Source organism: Hypanus sabinus, chromosome 8 (genome assembly GCF_030144855.1).
Source record: "Hypanus sabinus isolate sHypSab1 chromosome 8, sHypSab1.hap1, whole genome shotgun sequence".
Classification (NCBI taxonomy): domain Eukaryota; kingdom Metazoa; phylum Chordata; class Chondrichthyes; order Myliobatiformes; family Dasyatidae; genus Hypanus; species Hypanus sabinus.
The window spans coordinates 38,127,265-38,150,469 of NC_082713.1; the positions used below are offsets into that span (position 1 = coordinate 38,127,265).

Genomic DNA, 23,205 nt, shown 5'->3' on the forward strand with positions numbered 1-23,205 from the left:
TGGCAGTAATATTAGATTATTATTACGTTTTGGTATTTATCAGGGAAACACAAAGCTGAATATAATATCAGAAAATGAGATTTAAAGGAGTTTAAAAACACTTATGATAACTGATAAACTACTCAGGTTTAGAAAGATGGAAATGATTATCCAGTTGGGCTATATTCATGCTTAAGAGTACTGTGTCACCATTACATGTACACATGAAACTTTGTTAGGAATTGGAATCATGCCAAACAACCATAAATATAAGGTAGACAGAACAAATCTATAAAGTAATCAGCTTAATGTCAGAGGTAGGAAAGATAATTTAATCTTTACTCAAAGACTGAATAGCAAACACCTGTGGAAATTCCAAGAAAATATTACGCTGTTCAAGCTTATTTACTTACTGTAGAAGTCACAGAAAAGGAAATAAGTGTAAGGTGGAAGACAGAATGGTCTCAAAGCTCTAGTGCATTCTGGTAGACCAGCTAAAAGAATGTTTAGATCATCTGTTCTGTAATTTTTAATTGTACCCAAAGTCCCAAGAGCTACTGAAATGTTGCTACATTTCATTGAAAATGTGCCACCCCAGGCAATGGCAAGTCAGTGAAGAGAGAGGGCCAGGGGATGCAGGCACAATCAGTGCCAGGGTTGGCTTGGCAACTAGTTAACTGGCTGGATTGTGGGGGATTATTGTCAAGCAAAACTGGAGCTGTCAAGCTCTAAAAAATAAGAAATTGTCACTAATAAATAGATACATATATAGGAAGTCTGGGCAAGAAAATGAAAGAATAGGATATATAGGACTCCGGAAATGGATTTAGATAAGGGAAGAAACAAGGACTCTAGTTAAGCATAATGTTGACATTAATGGGTCAAATTTCCCCTTTCTGTGCCATATACATTACATAATATTGTGTGATCCTAATCAGTAATTAAATAAGAAGAAATTATTCAGAGAATATTCAACATTAAGCTGAATATGGTTGAGGAGAATAGCATAGATGTATTTAAAAGCTAGATAGATAAACTCTGAAGGGAAAAAGGACAGAAGGTTATTACCCTTTAAACAGCTGTCATGGTTACTCTTAAAATAAAATTCCAGATTTATCTTTTCAATTCCAATTAGTGCCTTGAATACGTTGATAAATAGCCTTCTTTTTTAAGCATGACAGTTCTCAACTTTTCTCATTTTCACTCACAACCCGGTCCCCTGACACAACCAAACAGTAATGTGACTCCGTTGTGACTACTTTCTCCCATCACAGGACTTCTACGGGTTGATAATTCCGTGGACTGTTACAGCTCCTCAACATTTTACTCAAATAGTGATTATTCATATGCAGAATGAGACAAGCAATGTTTGCATTACGAGCAAGTGAGGGCATGACAATTGAATTGGATCCTGTCCTTATTCACATGGACATGTATATTTGATAGCTGGGGTCACCGTGCAGTGACACAAAGAGGAACTCCTGGCTGCTTATTTTTTCCATGACGTACCCTGGAGTCGAAATGATCTTTAGCTCATGACAGTGCATCCACATACTAAGCCACTGATGGATTGCTCCTGATTAAATTGATAAATGCCCAAAGAGGTTCTTTTTTATCATATTTCAAATGTCAAGTTTTTACCAGTTTCTGGTATTTTATGAGATTTTGTGTATTCATAAAATCAAGCTCCAGCACCCTATTGCTATGTTACTTATCTATTGCTATGATAGATACAGCAATATATAACCCATCCTCAACTGCAGCTAATACTTTTACATTTTCACATTAGACTTGATGTTACTCTTTCATTGGCCCAGGTCCAATATTTTGGCAAATAATTAAAGACAGCCTATTTATCTGGGTTTTTTTTTTACTGATAATATTCCTTTTAATGGACTTTCACACTAAGCATACTTGAACAGTATGCATGGGATCCACCGTTCAGCCCACACTATCTGAGCCTAATGTGATGGCAAATTGAACTAGTCTCTTCTACCTGCACAAGATTCATACCCCTTCATGTCCTGCATATTCAACCAAACAGCACCATCATACTCCACCACCAATCTGGGGACACCGCTCGCTATGTATAAAACTTGCCCACACATCTCCTTCGTACTCCCCCCATCCCCCCCACCTCAAAGCTATCCCTATAGTATGTGAGATTTCTACTCTTGAAGAACATTCTGACTGATTGCCCTCTCATAATTTTTATCAATTCCGATCAGCTCACCCTCACTCACCACGCTCAGAGAAAACAATCCAAGTTTGTCCAACCTCTCTTCGTAGCTCATGCCCTCCAATCCAGCCAGCACCCCGGCAAACCTCTTCTGCGTCCAGAGATCTCTGCATGCTTCCTGCAACAGGCTGAGCAGTACTGCACAAAATAATACTAGCTGAAGCTCTATGCAATTGTAACATGACTTGCTGAAACCAATGGCCAATGCCCTGACCAGTGAAGGAAAGCACAATCCTTCTTCACTATTCCGTCTACCTGTGTTGCCGCTTTGGATCTGGAATCCAATATCCCTCTATACATCAACGTCAGTGCCCTTGCATTAAGGCAATCAAATTTCTTCAAACTTTTCGACTTCTTACAATCTACAATCTCTTAGTACTAAACTTGGTGCCACCTTGTGAATAAATCCCAAATTATTTCAACTTTTTCTCTTTCCATCCGTGGAATGCTCTAATTAACAGGCTCTTAATCCTCCCTCTGCTCCTTAGTATAAAAAAAGTAACAAGGAGAAATGTTGCTAACTATAGCATAAATTATCCAGCATTCCACTTAGATAAATGCATTGTATCATCAGAATTAGATGACACCATGTTTCCTGAAATGTCTACTTTGTCAGCTGGATCATGCAGATTGTCGCTTAATTAAAGTAGTGATCTTGACAGCCGTATCACATTTAGAATTCCTTGCAACTTTGTCCAGGAAGACCAGCCGACACACAAGCACATTATATTAGTCATCGTCAGGGAGCGTAAATCATTCCCATATCATCAGCTGCTGTGATTCATTTATCAGTTTTCTTACAGGTGTATAACTTGTGAGTCCAAGGATAGAGCTGCAAAAGTGAACACAGCCAGCCTGCTGGCATTTCATGTATATTCTCCTACCACAAAATTGTTTCCAAATCATTCAAATATATAGCAATGGAATAATGCAATGCAAACAAATTAGGTTTTTGGCTAAATTTTAGGCTTATTTATAAAATGAATTAGAATGGAAATACTCAAAGGAATTCCCACCTTTCTGGCTGATTAGTCCACCATAACAACAATTTCCGAGAATGCCTCTTAAGGAAGTGAAGACTTCACAAAGAGAAGAAATAAAATACAAAGAAATCAAAGTGTGCAAGCAATTCTAAACACAAGTAGGGAAATCCTGGACTGGTAAAAATTTTAATCTGGATTTAATGGCACGGTGGCATCCTCCAGACAGCAACATGGCGGAGCTGCTCGGTGCTTTCTTCTGTCATGCATCCAACTGGTAGCAACACTGCCCCATGCACATAAATTCAACATTACACTCGATTTCCTAACCTATTTATTCAGGAGCTGTTTGTATTATAGCTTTCTCATGATTCTAAAAACTTTGATGCAGGAAAGCTCTACAGTAGAGTTCAGGTCATGAGATGGCAGCTCTTGCTTTCATTGTAATCCTAAAGTTGGTTGGGTTAACAGTTCATTGAGAAGGAGATGGAATGAATTTAGGCTTCTGCTTGACAAACAGCTACATCAGCATTTAAATGTATCTGGTGATTTATTACTTATTAATCCTATGATTGTTTATTGAAAGTTGTTTAGTATCTGGTTATCTTATCAAATGAACAAATCAATTAAGTATTAAACCAACAAAATGTGTTCATTAAATGAAGACAAATCAAAATGAATTAATTCATAAATTAGCGATCATAGCAAATGACTCAACTTTTGACTACAGCTGAGAATAATGTTTTAAAATTACGGTATGTTCAACATTTGTCTTGGGTGCCAAACTTCAGGTTATTTGCAAATTATACGATCTCAACCTGCTTGTTGCATTGCCTGCCTTTCCTACTTACTCTTCAGCCTTTAAAAGTTGCCAAGTTGAAGCCAGCCTGGAGATGTGTATTATATTAGCACATTTTAATTACAGGGAGCTGGTCACATTATCACCAGATTATTCCTTTGGCAGGTGCTTTTTGGCTTCAGTTTAAATCCCTACTGCTGAAGGCAAAGATGACCTGCAACATGTTACTCCAAGAACCTCACTGTATTTTGGCCTGCAGAATCTTCATTGAATTGTATCAACCCAGAGGCAAACTGGGCTGAGGTCTAATTAAAGATGGAGTTCATCTTTTCAATTGCTTATATTCTCTTGTGGCTTATGCTGTCAGAGCTCTGGAGAGTGTTGTAGAACAGAGACTTGGGGATAAAGTACACAGTTCTCAAAAAGTGGTGAAATACAATCAGCTGCTACTTCATTAGGTAGAGCAATGGAACCCAGTGTGGTCTTCCACATACCATTGTTATAAAGTATGGTTATTTAAGTTACTATCAGCTTGAACCAGTCTGGCCACTCTCTTCTGACCTCTTTCATTAACAAGGCATTAAGGTGTATTCACCCTCAGAACAGCCAATCACTGGGTTTGTTGGTTTTTTTTTTGTTTCTGCACCATTTTCTGTAAACTGTAGAGACGGCTGTGTGTCAAAATACCAGATCGGCAGTTTCTGAGATACTCAAACCACCCTGTCTGGCACCAACAATCGTTCCTCTCTCAAAGTCATCTAGGTTACCTTTCTTTCTAATTCTGATATTTGGTCTGAGCAACAACTAAATCTCTTGGCCACGCCTGCATGCCTTTTATCCATTGAGTTGCTGCCACATGATTGGCTAATTAGATTTTAATGAGCAGGTACATAAAATGGCCATTGAGTGTAGATAGGGTGACAAAGAAGTAATTTGGAGCACATACTTTCATCAGTTAGGGAGCTCAGTACCTGGGAAGCCACGTTACAGCTGTACAAGGTGGTGTTGAGACTGTACTGGGAATATTGTGTATAGTTCTGATTGCTATGATGTAGGAAGGATGTAATTTACTGGAAATAATACAGAAAAAGTGCACAAGGATGTTACCATAACTAGAGGGCTTGAATCACCAGGGTTTTCTCCCGTGGATACTGAGGGGTGAATTCATAAATATATGTAAAATTATAACATGGATAAGGTATGTGGAAACAGATATTTCCCCATGAAAGTGGAATATAAAAACTAGGGTACACAGGTTAAGGATGATAGGGGAAAGATTTTCACGCTGAGCTGGGACAGTTTGTAGAACAAGCTGATAGAAGCAGTACAATGACAATATCTGAAAGATGTTTGGTCAGGTTTTCGGGGATATGGGCCAAATGCAGGCAAATGAAACCAGCTGAAGTAGGAATTTGGACAGCATGGGCAAGTTGGGCCAAACACACGTTTTTATGTTTCTGTAATTCTAAACTCCAGAGAAAAAATATTGTTGTGATGGAAATGATTGGCAAGGATCTCAAAGGTCTTCATAAAAACAGTGAGACAGAAGTGAATACCTCACTTCCCAGCCACGATCGACAACGATCTTCCCTTCATCACTTTCCTCACTGCCCAGTACGTACAATGCATTGCATTCTGAATACAAACTCACATTCACCTCTTCCTTGCTCCCTTTACATCAGCCATTAGCATTAGCACAAACATTGTATGTTTTGATATTTCAATTAAGTTTGACAAGTAAAGCCAGTCTTTATCTTTATTTCTTTCTCATCCTGGAATCTTCTCAGGAATCCTTCCCCACTTGACCTTTGAGAGAGTTGTCTCCACCAAGACATTTTCAAACTGCTTGCGACTTACATATTTGTTAAACAGTACTTTACACCAGATGCAAGCTTTAAACTTCCACACTCTCCTTTCACTTCCCTCTTGTTATCATTGGCCCTTTTAAAACAGTGAACAACATTAAGCCCAAATAAGAACCAACTCTCATTATGAGATCAGTTGAGTTGAAAATCAGCCAAGTAACGTAAAAAAAAAGTGTTTAAGTCACCAGAACTTGCCTTCTGTGCTCCCTTTTGCAAAAAGGGCTGAGTGCCAATTTCACTTGAGTGGCTTTGGCACAGTGGGAGTTATTGTGGGTTGTGCTCTCTAAAGATGCCAGCATGTTGGCAACAGATAACCATTAAGTCAGTGCTTTTCAAGTGAAATACTCTAGCCTGTTTGATACCCCCGTTAGTTAAAGAGCCAAAAAAACCCTGTGAGATTTTTGAGTACTACGTAGAGAATTTTATCTAACCTCCTACAGCTAAACTTTTTTGCATTCTGTGTCAATCAAGAGCGTGACTGCAGAGTTGATCTTCTATGCATGCTTCTGCATTGAAGCCTCAGGCATGGGCCAATAATGTCAAATAGCAGCACGCATTTTGACATAATGTGGAAAATCCGTACATGTTGTTAGGAGTTGTGTGTAATGTAGGACGAAGCAGCAAAACAGACTATAACTGGAGGGTCAAGGCCTGCTCCAGCACAAGATAAAGGAGACCCTATTTATTAGGTCCACTTAATCTCATTGACACAGAGGCAAATGCTTTATTTAGAGTTTGCCCCCAACCCCCAAATCTTCACCCATCATTAAACTCCAGTACATTATTTTACATTTTATTTTCGCGTTTGCATTTTATCCCATTGTAAAGCACTATGAAATACATCATTTGGATGAAAAGTGCTCTGCAATAAGTTATTATATTCCCACTGCCAACAGCTTGAGGTCTGAATGAATTCCCTTTCCTTCATCCATTTGGATCTTCACATGCTTAGCCCTTCCCAATAGACTGTAGTGAACTGTAAGCATGCTTACATACAGCCTGCTAAACAAAACTTTGGCTATGGGCTTCCATTCCAAGTATCAGTATTGTGTGGGGAGCTTGGGACAACTACATGTTTCTTTCATGCATCATAGAGTAGATTAAAGAAAATACATCGTTTGAGACAAATCCTGAATTCAGATGATGGGGAGTCAAGAGACTGATATCTGGTAGGGCATCACACTGCAATGTTCAGAGGATCAGGGAGGGAAGAGTCAGCTGGCAGCCAGAGATCAAGGGGTGGGGAGGGCTTGGGCGCAGAAGGTTAAGGAGTTGAGATTGGGGTCTAGATTGGGAACTGAGCCATTGCAGTTTCTAGCATTCGGGAATTGGGAACCAGAAGTGATTGGGAAAGAGTGGTGGTGCTGGTGAGATCATGTGGTGTTACAGAAAGAGAGGTGGATGAAATGTAAGAATGGAATCTATTTAAGTGGGGTCCTAGTCCAAAGCTGGGCAATGAATGGTATAACAGTTGCCTCAGATACAGAAGAATGTCTGAGCTGCTAGTGCCTGAGCAAATCTCCAGGGTGAAATTCAACAGCCTTGAAATATTTACTGTGGTCGCTTGTTCCATTTAAATAAATGGTTTTAGACAATTTCAAGGCCTGCATCAAAAAATTGGCCTTTATGTAACACTTAAATTTTTTGTCAGACTAAAGCGAAACACTCAAGTAGAAGAAATGTAATATTTTGAGCGATTTAAAATAACACAGATTTTGAATTTAGTCAATCCAAGAATCTAGACTTTACTTTAGTACCCATGGTCAAAAGATATACATATTCTAAATGTGTGAACAACAAAGGTATCACGTACGGCACTGGAATAATGTTATGAATCAATTGATGATGTAAATAATTGTGTGTTCAGCTTGGATTGCATTTTTGCAGAATAAGAAGTGCAATCCACTAATATTGTTAAATCTCTCAGAAGAATTTGTGAGTCAGTATGTCATGACAATTTACATAACTGACAGTTGCAATATATGTGATTCGCTGCAGAAATTTGCTACATTAGCAAAATATCATGCTTTAGTTGCATCTTTCTGAGCAAAGGGAAAACACCAGCACCTGCATCTCAAGTTGGAGGTCTATAAAGCCAGTTGGAGTCATCTCCATATATTTTCTTATGACACAAAAGGAGTAAAGATGGCATGCAGCAACTTACCTTTATTAGTGGATTAACTGAGCTGAAATGTCCAGAAGTTATGTTGTACAGTAGTTTTATAAAACTATAGTTTGGCTGCATCTGGAGTATAGCATTCAATTCTGATCACCCTATTATAGGAAGGATGTCAAGGCTTTGGAGAGGGTGCAGAAGCAACTGATCAGGATGCTGCCGACATTAGAAAATGTGCTGGACAAATTTGGGTTGTTTTCTCTGGAACAGCAAAGGCCAAAGGGAGATCTGACAGAAGAGACATAGATAGAGTAGACAGCCAGCATCATATTGCCAGGATTGAAATTACAAGTACCAGATGGTAAGTATTTAGGTGAGTGTGCAGGGTGGTAGATGCCTAGAATGGGCTGTCAGGGGTGGTGGTGGAGACAAATGCAATAGATATTCAAGAGGCTCTTAGATAGGCACATAAACGTGCAGGAAATGCAAGATTATGTCGGCATAAGGTATTAGTTCAGTTGGGCATTTGATTATTAATTTAATTTGTTCAGCACAGCATGCGGGCCGAAGTGCCAGTGCCTGTGTGCTCTATGTTATGTTCTATTCAGTTCTCTGAGAAATCTTCTCAATCTCACTCCCACACTCTTTCCCCAGTAACCTATTCCTTCATACAAACCCATTAATACTCCCCTGATCCCCTCACCTGCTAGCCACATTGGGGGCAATGTACAGTCGTAGCCAATTAACCTAACAGCCAGCAAATCCTCTGAACAGCCCTGGAAAATCCACATAGTCACAACAATCTCGACACGGCAACACTGGAGGCCAAGTTTGAATCAGGGTCAGTGGAACTGTGAGATAGGTACACTACCAGCAGCACCTCTATGTCATTTGATGTACACAGATAATGAGCTGTGGATTCCAGTGAGTATGTTTATTATACTGTCATTGGTTTATTATGAACAGTTAACTAAGTTATTTTTCTTTCATTTTATACCTAGAATCAAATTTACCTCCTAAGCAGCATCATATCTAGGGGTAAATTAAAATCAGATCTGAATAAACAATATTATCCTGTCACGATTGTCTCTCTGAAGTTAATCCGCTCTCAATTAATTTTCCTTTTTCTTTATTATTTGTTTATCAGCTAAGATATCCTTTTAGCTGTTTATAAGGTGGTTTACTGGAATTTTACAAAATCAATGGATATGTTCAAGAGATTCCAAACATATTTAGAAAATCTTAGAAATAACATTGGTGTGTTTCAGTCTATTACGACAACCTTGTTGTCTTATCTCATTACATTTCTGTGCTTGTATTTCTTTCATTAATGAAAATCCTGCTGATGTTTAATGATTTGCTTCATGTCGCCAAGATTTTTGGATTCATGATCAGAAAAAGCATACTGAGAATTATATTGCTATCAGTAAAATCAGGAGCTATTTTAGCTTTTAAAGGATGGGTACTGAAAATGGAAAACAGTCTGTTGGCAAGGAAAGACCATAAGAACAGGATAAGCCAAGACCTCCAAACTCTTTGTAATGCTCAAGTAAGAGTATTGAGAAGCAAAAATGGAGGGGTTAAGTGGCAGATTTGACCTGACTCTCAGATGCCTGTATGTTTGAGCAAATTACATCTGAGATAGCAAGCCAGTTTTAATGCATTGTGAACTGTAGTGGAAGACAGGATCTAGTCATGACAGTTACTTGAAAACAGCACTATAAAATTTTTTTTAATGCAATCCAGGAGGTTGACATTGTATTTTAAAATTCCAAGTGTCTTATATGCCCGTAGAGAAACAAAGACAATTGTTTCTGGATTTGAATGCTTATAGGAATTTAGGACACATAGGAAAGGAAGATGGCATTGAAGTTATGTTTGCAATTGAGGTTTAAAGGGACTTCTTAATCTGGTGATAACTATCAAAAGGACAAAAAAACAATTTGAAAGTCATAATGAAGGAATTTATGTCCACAATTAGGATTGTATGTTAAACTGCATTATTTGTGTTAGTGTTTGATTTTCAAATCTGTTGTAACTTTTTAAGTTGCATTACAAATAACTTTTTAAAGTTATGTTCATGTGATACTGTTGTGAGAATAGCTTTTTAAATATCAGAATCCAGTCTCAAAAAGGTAAAACGGTTTTACTGTAAGTAGCTTTCAAAGGATTGGGCTTCAATGTAGGTTTCTAGCTCTCTTTCAGAATCAGGTGCATTCTGGCTTCTTGAACTTGCTAATATTAAGGTCTTGAGTAACCTATTCCTTAGTCAAAAATAATTCAAATATATATAAACCCAAAATTAGAGGTATTAATCCCATTACCTAACCTTTAAGTGAACGTAATTGAGAATATTCAACAGGATCAAATGAAGGCATCAATAAAGCAGGGAGATGGAAACTTGATCTAAATTGGTATTCATTGTTGTGAGTGTGGCAGCCAAACAGACATCTCTACAAATAGACTTGTAAATTCAAAGATAAATTGTACTAAAAAACTGCCCACCGAAAATGCAGGGTAAGAAAAGTGTAAAATGTTATGCTAGAAAAGGCAGGGTGCTGCAATAATATCCAATACTGCAGTGTTGTGAGAACCAGATCACAGTCAAGTGAAATGCAGATGGATGGTACTGTAGTCCATTGGAATGTCAGCAGCCGAGGACGAATATATATATATATATATACTTTGGCAGGTGTGGAAGATTTAAACTTTTTCAGGGTAGGAATCCCTGGCACATGACAGTAAACTCGACTTTCTCATCAACAACCTATTGCTATGTTCATTAAAATAATAGGCATATTGTTATCGTCTTTTTCAGAATGTCAAGTATAATCAGTTCAATATTTCATTACTAGCTACTGCTGTTGCTTTTATTATTAACTTCAAACCAAGCAATTTGTGCTATATTCAGAAATAAAGAAGTTTGAATTGTTCCCTTTATAATTTCAGGCTCAAGCTACACAAGACAGAGAGATTGTACATTACCAGTGTATTTTATATTTTAGGTTAACAACTAAAGCAGGAAACACACAAATTTAGTTTATTGTGCAGTGGGCAAAAACCAAAAGAGTGAAAACCTCTTCTCTCCGATGAGGAGCACATGCCCTGTGAAGGTATGGGCGTTTGTCAGTCCTAGCAGTCACAACATAATATTTGTCTTTTGAGTTAGCTCTGTTCAAATATTAATGTAATTTAAATCAGTGGTCCCCAACTGGTACCAGGCCGCAAAGCGTGCTACCGGGCCGTGAGGAAACGATATGATTTGGCAGTAATAAAAGATATGAGTCAGCAGCTGTCTCACATTGTTTCATACCGCCAAATCTTATAGTTCCCTCATGGCCCAGAACCACATGCTTTGCGGCCCGGTGGTTGGGGACCACTGATTTAAATTAAATATAAATGCAGATAAGACTACTTTCAATTACAAAACATTTACTTGTCTTTAAGTAACTTGGGGCCACACTAGATACTTAAGAGTTGTTGGAACATTTCTGTGGACATTTCTAATTATCATATTAATAGATAAACCATTCTTTCTGCTACATTTAATTTGTTACAATACTGAAATACCACCAGGGCTGTTATAACTCCTTAATTAGGAGAGCACTGTTAGCTGTAAAATAAAGCCGTCTAATCGGATTGTTCCAACACAAGAGAGAAACTCTCCTGACAATTTTCAATTGCACCTACTTGGTTTTCAACCAAGTTTCCAATATGGATATCTATTTTAGAGAGGTTTGAAACTAGATTATCCAGATTCATTTCTTATGAAATCCATATTGCAGAGGCTTTTATACCATTCCTCTGTCTGGATCCGATGCCAGATCTCAGAGATCAAAATATTGGGGCTAATTTACTTTGTCTATGATTATCAGCTTCACCAGGTTCTCAGATGAGATCACTACTTTGTAACTAGTTTTATTTTCAGTTTTCTGCAATAATTTCCAGGAAATCAGTGCTCTGGATGTATTGACCTACATGAAGCCTCAAAGATTGAAAGTCCACGGGCTTTACTTCCACTTAAAAAACATCCTGAATGGGTGGAGGGGGAGGGTTCTGGATTATGTGCCTGTCTAGCCCCCCCCCCCACCACCCCAGTAACAGCAATCTACATACAGTTAGCTCCTACACCAAAGCATAGTAAGTTTTAGAAGAACTCTTCAATTTACTTTATTTTCTGATCTGTGGAGACTTGACCTTTCCAATTGCAGGGCACTATATTGAACAGGTCAATGGTCACTGTATTTGTTCAAAGACAAATAGTTGCCGTTAGTCACAGCCCATAACATCCAGTACTTCAGAGCAAATACTGTAATGAAAACAGAGAATTTGTCTCAACTGCCCTTGTCTAGTGCCACAGGGAAGTAACTAGTAATCCTTAATTTTTTTTGGTTGATTTTAAGAATTGTTCATTGTCTCATATCACATCACATACATAACTTTTAAAAATAAATCATTGAAATTACACAACATTTATAAACATAAAGGCAGCCTAATATTTGATATTTAAACCCTTTACTGGAATTAAAAGGTTTCTATGTATATTTTCATATAAAGAGATTTTTTTTTACAGTAACAGATCCACTATGCAGTTCCTTCATTTCCTATTCCATTTTCAACTTTCTCATTTTACTTTTACGTTTTCTGTTCTGACACCTTTTTACCACTGGGGGATTAATTTCCCATGCAAGCAGTAATCAAACGTAAATAGAAAAGGTTTCGTTCTCCTTCACTTACCCTCACAAAACTGGCTGGAAACCAGCCTTCTTCATCATCAATCTGTCCCCACCACCAATCCTTGTTAGAGGCATCGAGGACTTTAATAACGTCCCCTGCTTTGAATGCCAACTCACGGTCGGCCATTGTGACGTGATCCCATACTGCCTCAGCACTGACAATATAACCGCCACTGATCAGCTAAAAATAAGCACAGAAAAAGAAGAAAAAAAGCACAAGAGGTTAAACTCATTATCTTCACATGTGAATAAAACCATCTCCCTCTCTCTCTCTCTCACACACACACACACGCACACACACATACACACACACACACACAATTGCTGGTAAACAATCGATATTTGGCAGTTGATGGACTAGATAATTATATAATATACTGACTTGGTAAAGTAGACAAATAATGAATGGAACCCAACAGAGGAGAAGAAGATTACTGCCAAGAAAGAGCCCACATTTGTGAAAAGGATGAAAATGTAAATATGGTTGAGAGACTAAACAACAAATGTGAATTGCATGCTATTAGAAAGTAGTTAAGAAGACTTAAGTATCCATTGCTGCAACATTATCATGGCTAATATATTGAATCAGTTGACCTCAGTTAGTTGTCAATATGAACACTCAAATTGAGCTCTCTGGACTACAGAAGAGGAAAATGGCAAAGGTTATTAATCCTTTTTATGAGCCGGAAATCAGCAGTGGAAATATTTGTACATGAACATCTAATAAAAAACTATCATGAAAAATGACATGTCAAGGTTCAACATGAATGTTGACTACATAAATGAGGTCCTAAAGGATGACTAGTAAGAAATAAAAATGTTAGCTGAAGGACAGCTAGGTATCGATGAGTGAACTGGCCTAATTCTGCTCCTATGGTCTTATGGTATCATAAAATGGATTGAAATTAATGGCAGAAAATATATCAAGATATCAGATTGTTCCATCTAAGTCAAACGCATGCCACCCACATCTTAACTGAGCCAGTACATGAACCATTTTCTTCTTGGATGCTTAAACTGAGCCTTTAGTCATTGCTTAAGATGCTAATTTATTCCCCAATGGAAAGAATTAATCGATGTTCTTCCTTGTGCTGGGATTTCTACAACTTCTAATCATGTCACTTAGTAAAAACAAAGTACACTGCAGACACTGTGGTCAAATCAATACGTACAAACAAGCTGAATGAACTCAGCAGGTCAGGCAGCATCCCTTGAAACGAGCAGTCAACATTTCGGGCCGAGACCCTTCATCAGGACTGAAGGAGGAGGGGGTAGGGGCCCTATAAAGAAGGTGCGGGGAGGGGGAAGGTGCTTGTGAAAAACCAATCAGAGGAAAGATCAAAGGGTGGGGGAGGGGAAGCAGGGAGGGGATAGGCTGGAGATGTGAAGAAGGAATGTAAGAGGAAAGCACTATGGGTAATAGAAGAAGGCAGAACCATGAGAGAGGTGATAGGCATCCAGACGAGGAGGCAGAGTGAAAGTGGGATGGGGGAAGGGAGAGGGAGGGAATTACCGGAAGTTGGAGAATACCAAGGGGCTGGAGACTACCCAGATGGTATATGAGGTGTTGCTCCTCCAACCTGAGTTTGGCCTCATCATGTCAGTAGAGGAGGCCATGTATGGACATATCCCAATGAGAATGTGAAGGAGAGTTGAAGTGGGTGGCAACCGGGAGATCCTGTCTGTTGTGGCGGATGGAGCGGAGGTGCTCGACGAAGTGGTCCCCCAATCTGCGTCGGGTCTCGCCGATGTAGAGGAGGCCGCACCGGGAGCACAGGATGCAGTAGATGACCCCAACAGACTCATAAGTGAAGTGTTGCCTCACCTGGAAGGACTGTTTGGCGCCCTAAATGGTGTAAGAGAGGAGGTGTAGGGATAGGTGTAGCACTTACGCTTGCAGGGATAAGTACGAGGTGGGAGATCTGTGGGGAGGGACGTGTGGACGAGGCAGTCATGGAGGGAACGATCCCTGCAGAAAGCGGAGAGGGGTAGAGAGGGAAAGATGTCCTTAGTGGTAGGGTCCTGTTGAAGGTTGCAGAAGTTGCGGAGGATAATATGCTGGATCCGGAGGCTGGTGGGGTGGTAGGTGAGGACAAGGGGAACACGGTCCCTGTTGTGGTGACAGGAGGATGGGGTGAGGGCCGAAGTGTGGGAAATGGAGGAGATGCAGGTGAGGGCATCATTGATGACGGCAGAAGGGAAACCATGATTCTGAAAGAAAGAGGACATTTGAGATGTCCTGGAATGGAAAGCCTCATTCTGGGAGCAGATGCAGTGGAGACGGAGGAACTGGGAATAGGGAACAGCATTTTTACATTTGGCAGGGTGGGAAGAGGTATAATCAAGGTAGTTATGGGAGTCAATGGGTTTATAGAAGATGTCAGTGAACAGTCTGTCTCCAGAGATTGAAACCGAGAGATTGGAAAAGGGGAGATGGACCAAGTGAATTTAAGGGCTGGGTGAAAGTTAGAGGCAAAGTTGATGAAATTGACGACCTCAGCATGGGTGTAGGAAACAGCACCAATGTAGTCGTCAATGTAGCGAAGGAAAAGTTGGGGAGCAGTACCAGTATAGATTTGGAGCATAGACTGTTCCACATAACCAATGAAGAGGCAGGCATAGCTGGGGCCCATGCGAGTGCCCATAGCTACACCCTTAGTCTGAAGAAAGTGGAAAGAGCCAAAGGAGAAGTTATTAGATGTGAGTACCAGTTCAGCCAACCGGAGGAGAGTTGGTGGTGTTGGGGAACTGGTGAGGTCACTTGTTCCTCCTACCTGATTTTCTTCTAAACAACTTTTCAAATCATGTTATCACCATACTTTACAAATTTAAAATTTTGTTATATGCATGAAGTTCTTCCCTTCAGTTACAAAAAGGGACTGAGTTTATGATATGCAATCTTTTCAAAATAGAATGCTTTTATTAAATAATCTTAGAAGTAGTTATATTTCTGAAAATGATTACTGCAAACTCAGAAGATGCACAACTGTTGTCAATGTGCATAACTAATAGGGACACTTTAACGTAATTCTTTCCTGTTTCAGGTATTTCTTTATTTTGTCTTAGTGAACTGTAGAAGTTGCTTGCAGACTCTGATACGTAAGCATTAGTTGAACTGCATCATTATAAGACCCCTGAACAGTCAAGATAACTGATGACTCTCATTATACCAATACTTGGCTAGAGTATATAGCTGCTAGAGGGTTATAAACCAGTCATCTAGGATAGATAGAGAGCAGATTTGATGCTCCAGGAATGAAGATAATCTTTCACATTTGATTCTGGGTCAAATAATGGCAGCATGGTGAATTTCCTCACATCATGTTTGCTGCCTGAGTTGAGTGTGAATTATGTAGATTAATTGCATCAATACCCTTACAATTAATGATACAATTACTTTATGAAATTGAATATCAACTAGGTGGATTAATAATGAGCAACACTAACATCCAAGAAAAAAAAAGCAATGCCAATGGCTATTCATAGAAAAATTGGTGGATGTGCTCACTATGGTAAATAAACAGCAGGGATACCAAACAGATTTTAGCAACATGGAACGATGTAGAAGCAGAGAATTTAAGCACTTTTAACAGCAAAGGTGCCCTATAGCTAGTAGTCTATGCCAGGGACTCTCAACATTTTGAAGCTGTGAGTCCAATACATAAATCAGGGCTTGTGTGTTTGTATTAGACAGTATAATACCTAAAGACAATATATAATTAAGGCAATTCAGCATACATAAAACCTGCTATTATACAGGGATCCCAGTTTTCCTTTCACTTTCTCACTTTCATAATCTCTACCTTCATAATTCTCTTTCAAAAGCTTGTCTCCTTCCTGCTCCTCTTTCACTCTGATTACATTACTCTGCCCATTTCCCTCTGCTGTTCTATCCCCTCTATATTTCCTCTGACATTCTCTTCCTTGGCCTCTGCCCTCTGTTGTCCTCTTGTACTCTCCATCTCAGTTTCTTCTGTCTTTTTATTGGTTTCAAGCACTATTTCATTCCTTTGTGGGGAAGAAAATAATTAGAGAGCATTAACATAAGGTTTTCACCCAGATGTCATATTCTCATGAGCCCAGAGGAATCAGAAAAATGGTCTAGATCAAGGTTGCCCAAGTATTTGAGCTTGTGGAACATAACACTCTCAGTTGAAGCTGTTGCTGATGCTTCCATACAAATTATACCCTAGCACTAAGAAACCATAGGGCATGTGCTGTGACATCAAACAGGAAAAAAAAGCTTCATGTCATTTATACAAAATTCACCCATACATTTCCCAGCTGCTGAGAATACTGAACTGGGTCTTCATGAGGTTAAAGGCTGTCTGACATTAGCTCATCACTACTGTATCATGGCCATGCTGGTGAGGCTAAGACATGCATTTTTCTCCAAATATGTGCCTTCATAACTTTCTGTCATACATGCATACCCTGTACACATTTCCTCAAATGTAACCCTATTTTATGTCTTAGTCCATGCTGATCACCAGCAGATGGGGAAAATTGCAGTGAGGGTAGATGGTTATAAATTGTCACCATCTTCTCCTCTCTGCAATGTTCTCTATATGCCCCCTCACACACTGCAACAGAGACCCTCCGTCCAGCTCACATTGTCTCTAATTTCTGCTCAGTAGTGGCAGAAAACAAAAGAGAATCCCTGCCACCACATCCAACCCTTAAACATAATGGTCTCCATATCAGGAATATGCCCCTTCTGTAAGTCAAGTGTAAATGATAATCATAGATAAATCAATCTCAGTTTACAAGTATGTGGTATGAGTACGGTGCAGAGCACACAAGTACTCTCTTCTGCCTTCATCTTTTCTGTATCCTCCTTTGACAACATGACATACCATTGGAAAAAATTCTACTTTTATTAAAATGACATGAGTAGGACAAGTGACGAGGTTCTGCATAGAGAGTTCAGGGAGTTAGATGCTAAGTTCAAAGGCAGGACCTCCGGGGTTGTGATCTCAGGATTGCTACCAGTGCCACATGCTAGTGTGGACAGAACTAGGCAGATTATCCAGTTTAATATGTGGCTAAGGAGTTGGTGTAGGAGGGAAGGCATAAGATTTTTGGATCATAGGTCTCTCTTCCAGGGAACGTGGGACCTGTACAGAAAGGATAGTTTGTATCTATACTGGAAAGGGACTAATATTCTAGTGGAAGACTTGTCGATGCTGCACAGTGCGGTTGAAACTAGAGTTGCAGGGGGATGGGAACCAGAGAGCCAGAGGTTGTGGAGGCCGATGTTGGTAAGACCTCAGACAAAGTTAGGAATCAAAAGATCAAACATGGTGCAACTAGTGTTCTGTGCTGCGTATATTTCAATGCAAGAAGCATCGTGGAAAAGGCGGATGATAGTGCAGAAGATGAGGTAGCTGGTTTAACAAACAGGAGCAATGTGTAGTGAAGAGAGGCTATTAATAGGGCAAAATTGCAGTCAACAGGATGAGTTGCAAAGTGAAATGCGGTAAAATCAACAAGGGCGAATACAGGACTGAAGTTTTTATATTTGAATGCATGCAGTATATGAAGTAAGATAGATGAACTTGCAGTAGAGTTGCAGTTTGTCAGGTATGATACCCTGTAGGCATCACTGAATCACAGCTGAAAGATTATAGCTGGGAGCTTAACGTCCAAGGACACACATTGTATTGAATAGACAGGCAAGAAGGCAGGAAAGGGCGGTATTGTTCTTTAGGTTAAAAAAAATAAAATAAAATCATTAGAAAGAGGTGAAATACGGTAAGCAGTTGGTGAATCTTTGTGGCTAGAGCTAAGGAACTGCAAGGGTAAAAAGAATCTAATGGGAGTTGTAGACAGACCTCCAAACAGTAGTCTACAAACTACAATGGGAGATAGATAGGGCAATATTACAATAGTCATGGGGGATTTCAATATGCAGATAGACTGGTAAAATTAGATTCGTACTGCATACCAAGAGTGGGAGTTTCTAGAGTGCCTATGAGTTAGCTTTTTAGAGCAGCTTGTGGTTGAGCCCCCTAAGGGATCCCACTAAGGGATCAGCTATTCTGGATTGAGTGTTGCATAATGAACAAGAATTGATTAGGGACCTTAAAAGAACCCTCGGGGCAACATGTCATAATATGATCAAATTCACCCTGAAATCAGAGAAGGAGAAGCTAAAGTCAGATGTATGAATATTACGGTGGAGTAAAGGGAATTACAGAGGCATGAGAAAGGAGTCAGCCAGAATTGATAGGAAAAGAACACTGGCAGGGATGATGGCAGAGCAACATTGTCTGGAATTGCTGGGAGCAATTCAGAAGGCACAGGATATATGCATCCCCAAGAGGAAGAAGTATTCTAACGGAAAGATGACTCAACTGTAGCTAACAAGAGAAGTCAAAGCCAGCATAAAAGCCAAAGAGAGGGCATATATAACAGAGCAAAAATTAGTGGGAAGTTAGTGGATTGGGAAGATTTTAAAAAGCAATAGAAGGCAACTAAAAGAAGTCTTTAAAAGGACAAGGATGGAATATGAAAGTAAGCTAGGCAATAATATCAAAGAGGACACCAAAAGTTTCTTCAAATTTATAAAGTGTAAAAGAGAGGCAAGTGTGGATATTGGACCACAGGAAAACGATGCTGGAGAGATCATAATAGGGGACAAGGAGATGGCAGATGAACTGAATATGTATTTTGCATCTGTCTTCACTGTGGAAGACACTAGCAGTATAGTAGAAGTTTCAGGTGTCAGGGGTCATGAAGTGTCTGAAGTAATCATTACTAGAGAGAAGGTTCTTGGGAAAATGAAAGGTCTGAAGGTAAATAGGCTGCCTGTACCAGATGGTGTACACCCCAGGTTTCTGAAAGAGATGGCTGAAGAGATTGTGGAGGCATTAGTGATGATCTTTCAAGAATCACTAGATTCTGAAATGGACGCAGAAGATTGGAAAATTGCAAATGTCACTCCACACTTAAAGAAGCGAGAGAGTCAGAAGAAAGGAAACTATAGGCTAGTTAGTCTATCCTCAGTGTTTGGGAAGATGTTGGATTCAATTATCAAGGATGAGGTCTCAGGGTACTTGGAGGCACATGATCAAATAGGCCATAGTCAGCTTTGTTTCCTCAAGAGAAAATCTTACCTAACAAATCTGTTGAAATTCTTTGAAGAACCAGCAAGCAGGATAGACGAAGGAGAATCAGCTGATGTTGTATACTTGGATTTTCAGAAGGCCTTTGACAAGGTGCGACACATGATGCTGCTTAACAAGTTATAAGCCCATGGTATTACAGGAAAGATTCTACCATGCATAAAGCAGTGGCTGATTGGCAGGAGACAAAGTGTGGGAATAATGCGAATTTTTCTTGTTGGCTGCCAGTGGCTAGTAGTGTTCCACAGGGGTCTGGGTTGGGACCTATTCTTTTTGTGTTACATGTCAATGATTCGGATGATGGAATTAATGGCTTTGTTGCAAAGTTTGCAGACAATATGAAGAGAGGTGAAGGGCAGGTAGTCTCGAGGTAGTAAAGAGGCTACAGAAGCTTAGACAGATTAAGAAAATGGGCAAAGAAATAGAGGATGGAATACAGTGACAGAAGTGCATGATCATACACTTTGATAGCAGAAATGAAAGGTTTGACTATTTTCTAAATAGAAAATACAAAAAACTGAGGACCAAAGGGACTTTGGAGTACTTGTGCAGGATTCCCTAAAGTTTAATTTCCTGGTTAAATTTGTGGTAAGGAAGGCACATGCGATGTTAGCATTCATTTCAAGAGGACAAGAATATAAAAGCAAGGTTGTAATGTTAAGACTTTATAACTTGCTGTTGAGGCCTCACTTGGAGTGAGTGAACAGTTTTGGGCCCCATATCTCAGAAAGGATGTACTGAAGCTGGAGAACGTTCAAGGGAGGTTCACTACAATGATTCCAAGATGGAATGGATTGTCATATGAAAAGCATTTGATAACTCTGGGTCTGTATTCACTAGTATTCAGAAGAATGAGGGGTGTCCTGACCTATCAAATGGTGAAAAGCATTGATAGAGTGGATGGGAAGAGGATGTTTCCAATGGTGGGAGTGTCTAAGACCAGAGGATACATTCTCAGAATAGAGGGGCATCCTTTTAGAATGGAGATGTGGAATTCTTTGCCACAGGCAGCTGCGGAGGACAAATCTGTATGTATATTTAAGATAGAGGTTAATAAGGGGTACGGGAAGAAGGCTTCATTTCCAACAGAGATTTAAATTGGACAGCGGCACAGATGCAGTAGAAGCATTCCCATGCAGTTCAGAAGCAGAGCTTGGAAAACCTAGTCTCTATAAATGGAGCTACCATCTAGCAGAGTGGTCATTGTGAGAGCAGTCATCACCAGAGTAGTCTGAGTCAGAGTGGTAAGGCTTGGGCTCAACTGGCTTTGACTCAACTGATGTAGGTGAAGACAGGCAAGGGAAAGGTAAGTAGTTAGGTTTATTTCTTATTTCTTTTTCTTATTTAATTCTTGAAAGAATAGGGGGTATGTCTGCAGGGCCAATATTCTGTTCTGGGTGTCCAGATATGGGACTTCCAGGAGACGTCCAGCCTCCCTGATGGCCACATCTGCACCACATGCATTGAATGCAGGTCCACAGAGACTATGTTAGGGCACTGGAACTGCAGCTCGATAACCTTCGCTTTGTTAGGGAAAGTAAGGAAGTGATAGACAGGAGTACAGAGAGGTAGTCACCCCAAGGCTACAGGAGACACAGATAAATGATGACTGCCAAGAGAAGGAATGGAAAACATCAGGTAGTGGAGAGCACTTCTGTGGCCATTCCCCTCAACAATAAGTGCTCCATTTTGAGTACTGGAAGGGGACCTAGAGGAAGCAACAGCGGCCGTGCCTCTGGCAGAGTCTAGTCCTGTGGCTCAGAGGGTCAGGGAGCTGAAGATGGCAACAGTAACAGGGGACTCTATAGTTAGGGGGACAGACAGAAGATTCTGTGGATGCCAAAAGAAACACGGATGGCAGTTTGCGCCCCACAAGCCAGGATCCATGATATTTCTGAATGCCTCCACAATATCCTAAAAAGGGAAGGTGAGCAGCTAGAAGTTCTGGTACATTTTGGTACATAAGTAGAAAAAGGGAGGAGGTCCTGAAAACGGAATACAGGGAGTTAGGAAGCAAGTTGAGAAGCAGAACCTCAAGATAATAATCTTGGGATTGCTGCCTGTGCCATACAATAGTGAGGATAGGAATAGAATGGGTTGGCAGATAAATGCGTGGCTGAAGAATTGGAGCAGGGGGCAAGGATACAGGCTGGGGCAGGTGGGACCTGGTCAAAAGGGACAGGTTGCATTTGATCTAAGGGGGACCAATATCCTTGCAGGCAGGTTTGCTAGAGCTGTTGTAGTTTAAACTAATATGGCAGGGAATGGGAACCATTATGATAGAACAGAGGATGAGCCAGCAGGTTTACAAGTAGATGCTGGGTGTAATATGAAAGTAAGGAATGACAAGCCAATGATTTGGTATAAATGCATACAGTGCAAATAATTAAATCGTATCACAGAGGCAAAATTCAAAATGGCACAGAATGCGGGACTGGAGGTGCTGTATTTAAATCCACATAGTATTCAGAACAAGGTGGATGAACTCGTAGAACAATTAGAGACTGGTTGGTACGAAGTTGCGGGCATCACTGTATCGTGGCTGGTAAAAGGTCATTGTTGGGAGCTTAATATAAAATTATATACTTTGTATCAAAAGGACAGGCAGGAAGGCATAGGTGGTGGTGTAAGCTCTGCTGGTAAGAGACAGAATAACATCTTTAGGAAGAAGTGACATAGGGTCAAAGAAAGTCGAATCTTTGTGGGTGGAGTTAAAATCTGCAAGGGTTAAAAAAGCACATTATGGGACTCATATGTAGACTACCAAATAGTTGCCAAGCTGTGAGGTTGAGATTGCAAGGGGAGCTGGAAAGGCCATGTAATAAGGGTAACTTCACAATTGAAATGGGGAACTTCAATATACAACGGGATTGGGAAAATCAGATTGGTGTCATATCGCAAAAGAGAGAATTTGTTGAATGCCTACGAGATGGCTTTTTAGAGCAACTTGTGCTTGAACATACTCAAGGAAAAGCCATGTTACATTGGGTGTTGTGTAATAATCCAGATTTTATTAAGGACCTTAAGGTAAATGAACTCTTAGGAGACAGTGATCATAATATGATTGAATTCACACTACAACTTGAAAGGAAGAAGCACTGTCAAATGTATCAGTATAGTAATGGAATGAAGAGAATTGCAGGGGCATGAGACAGGAGCCTGCCCAGGCTGATAAGTAGGGGATACCGACAGGGATGACAGCAGAGCAGAAATGTGTCTGGTAATATTTCACAAGGCAGAAAATAGATATGTCCCACAGAAGAAGTAGTTCTCAAATGATAGGGCTAGGCAATTGTGGCTAACAAGGGAATTTAGGGACTGCATAAAAGCCAAGGAAAAGACATATAATGTTGCAAAAGTGAGT

At 39.9% G+C, this 23,205-nt stretch overlaps 1 protein-coding gene across 1 annotated transcript in view; it reads right to left on the bottom strand.

The window, feature by feature from the left end:
- arhgef9a (Cdc42 guanine nucleotide exchange factor (GEF) 9a) overlaps positions 1-23,205 on the bottom strand; it is a 295,537-nt gene that overhangs the window by 128,540 nt on the left and 143,792 nt on the right. Inside the window, exon 6 of the mRNA XM_059976966.1 lies at positions 12,716-12,895. Within this exon, the coding sequence (XP_059832949.1) occupies positions 12,716-12,895 (180 nt within the window). The remainder of the gene's footprint in view (positions 1-12,715; positions 12,896-23,205) is intronic.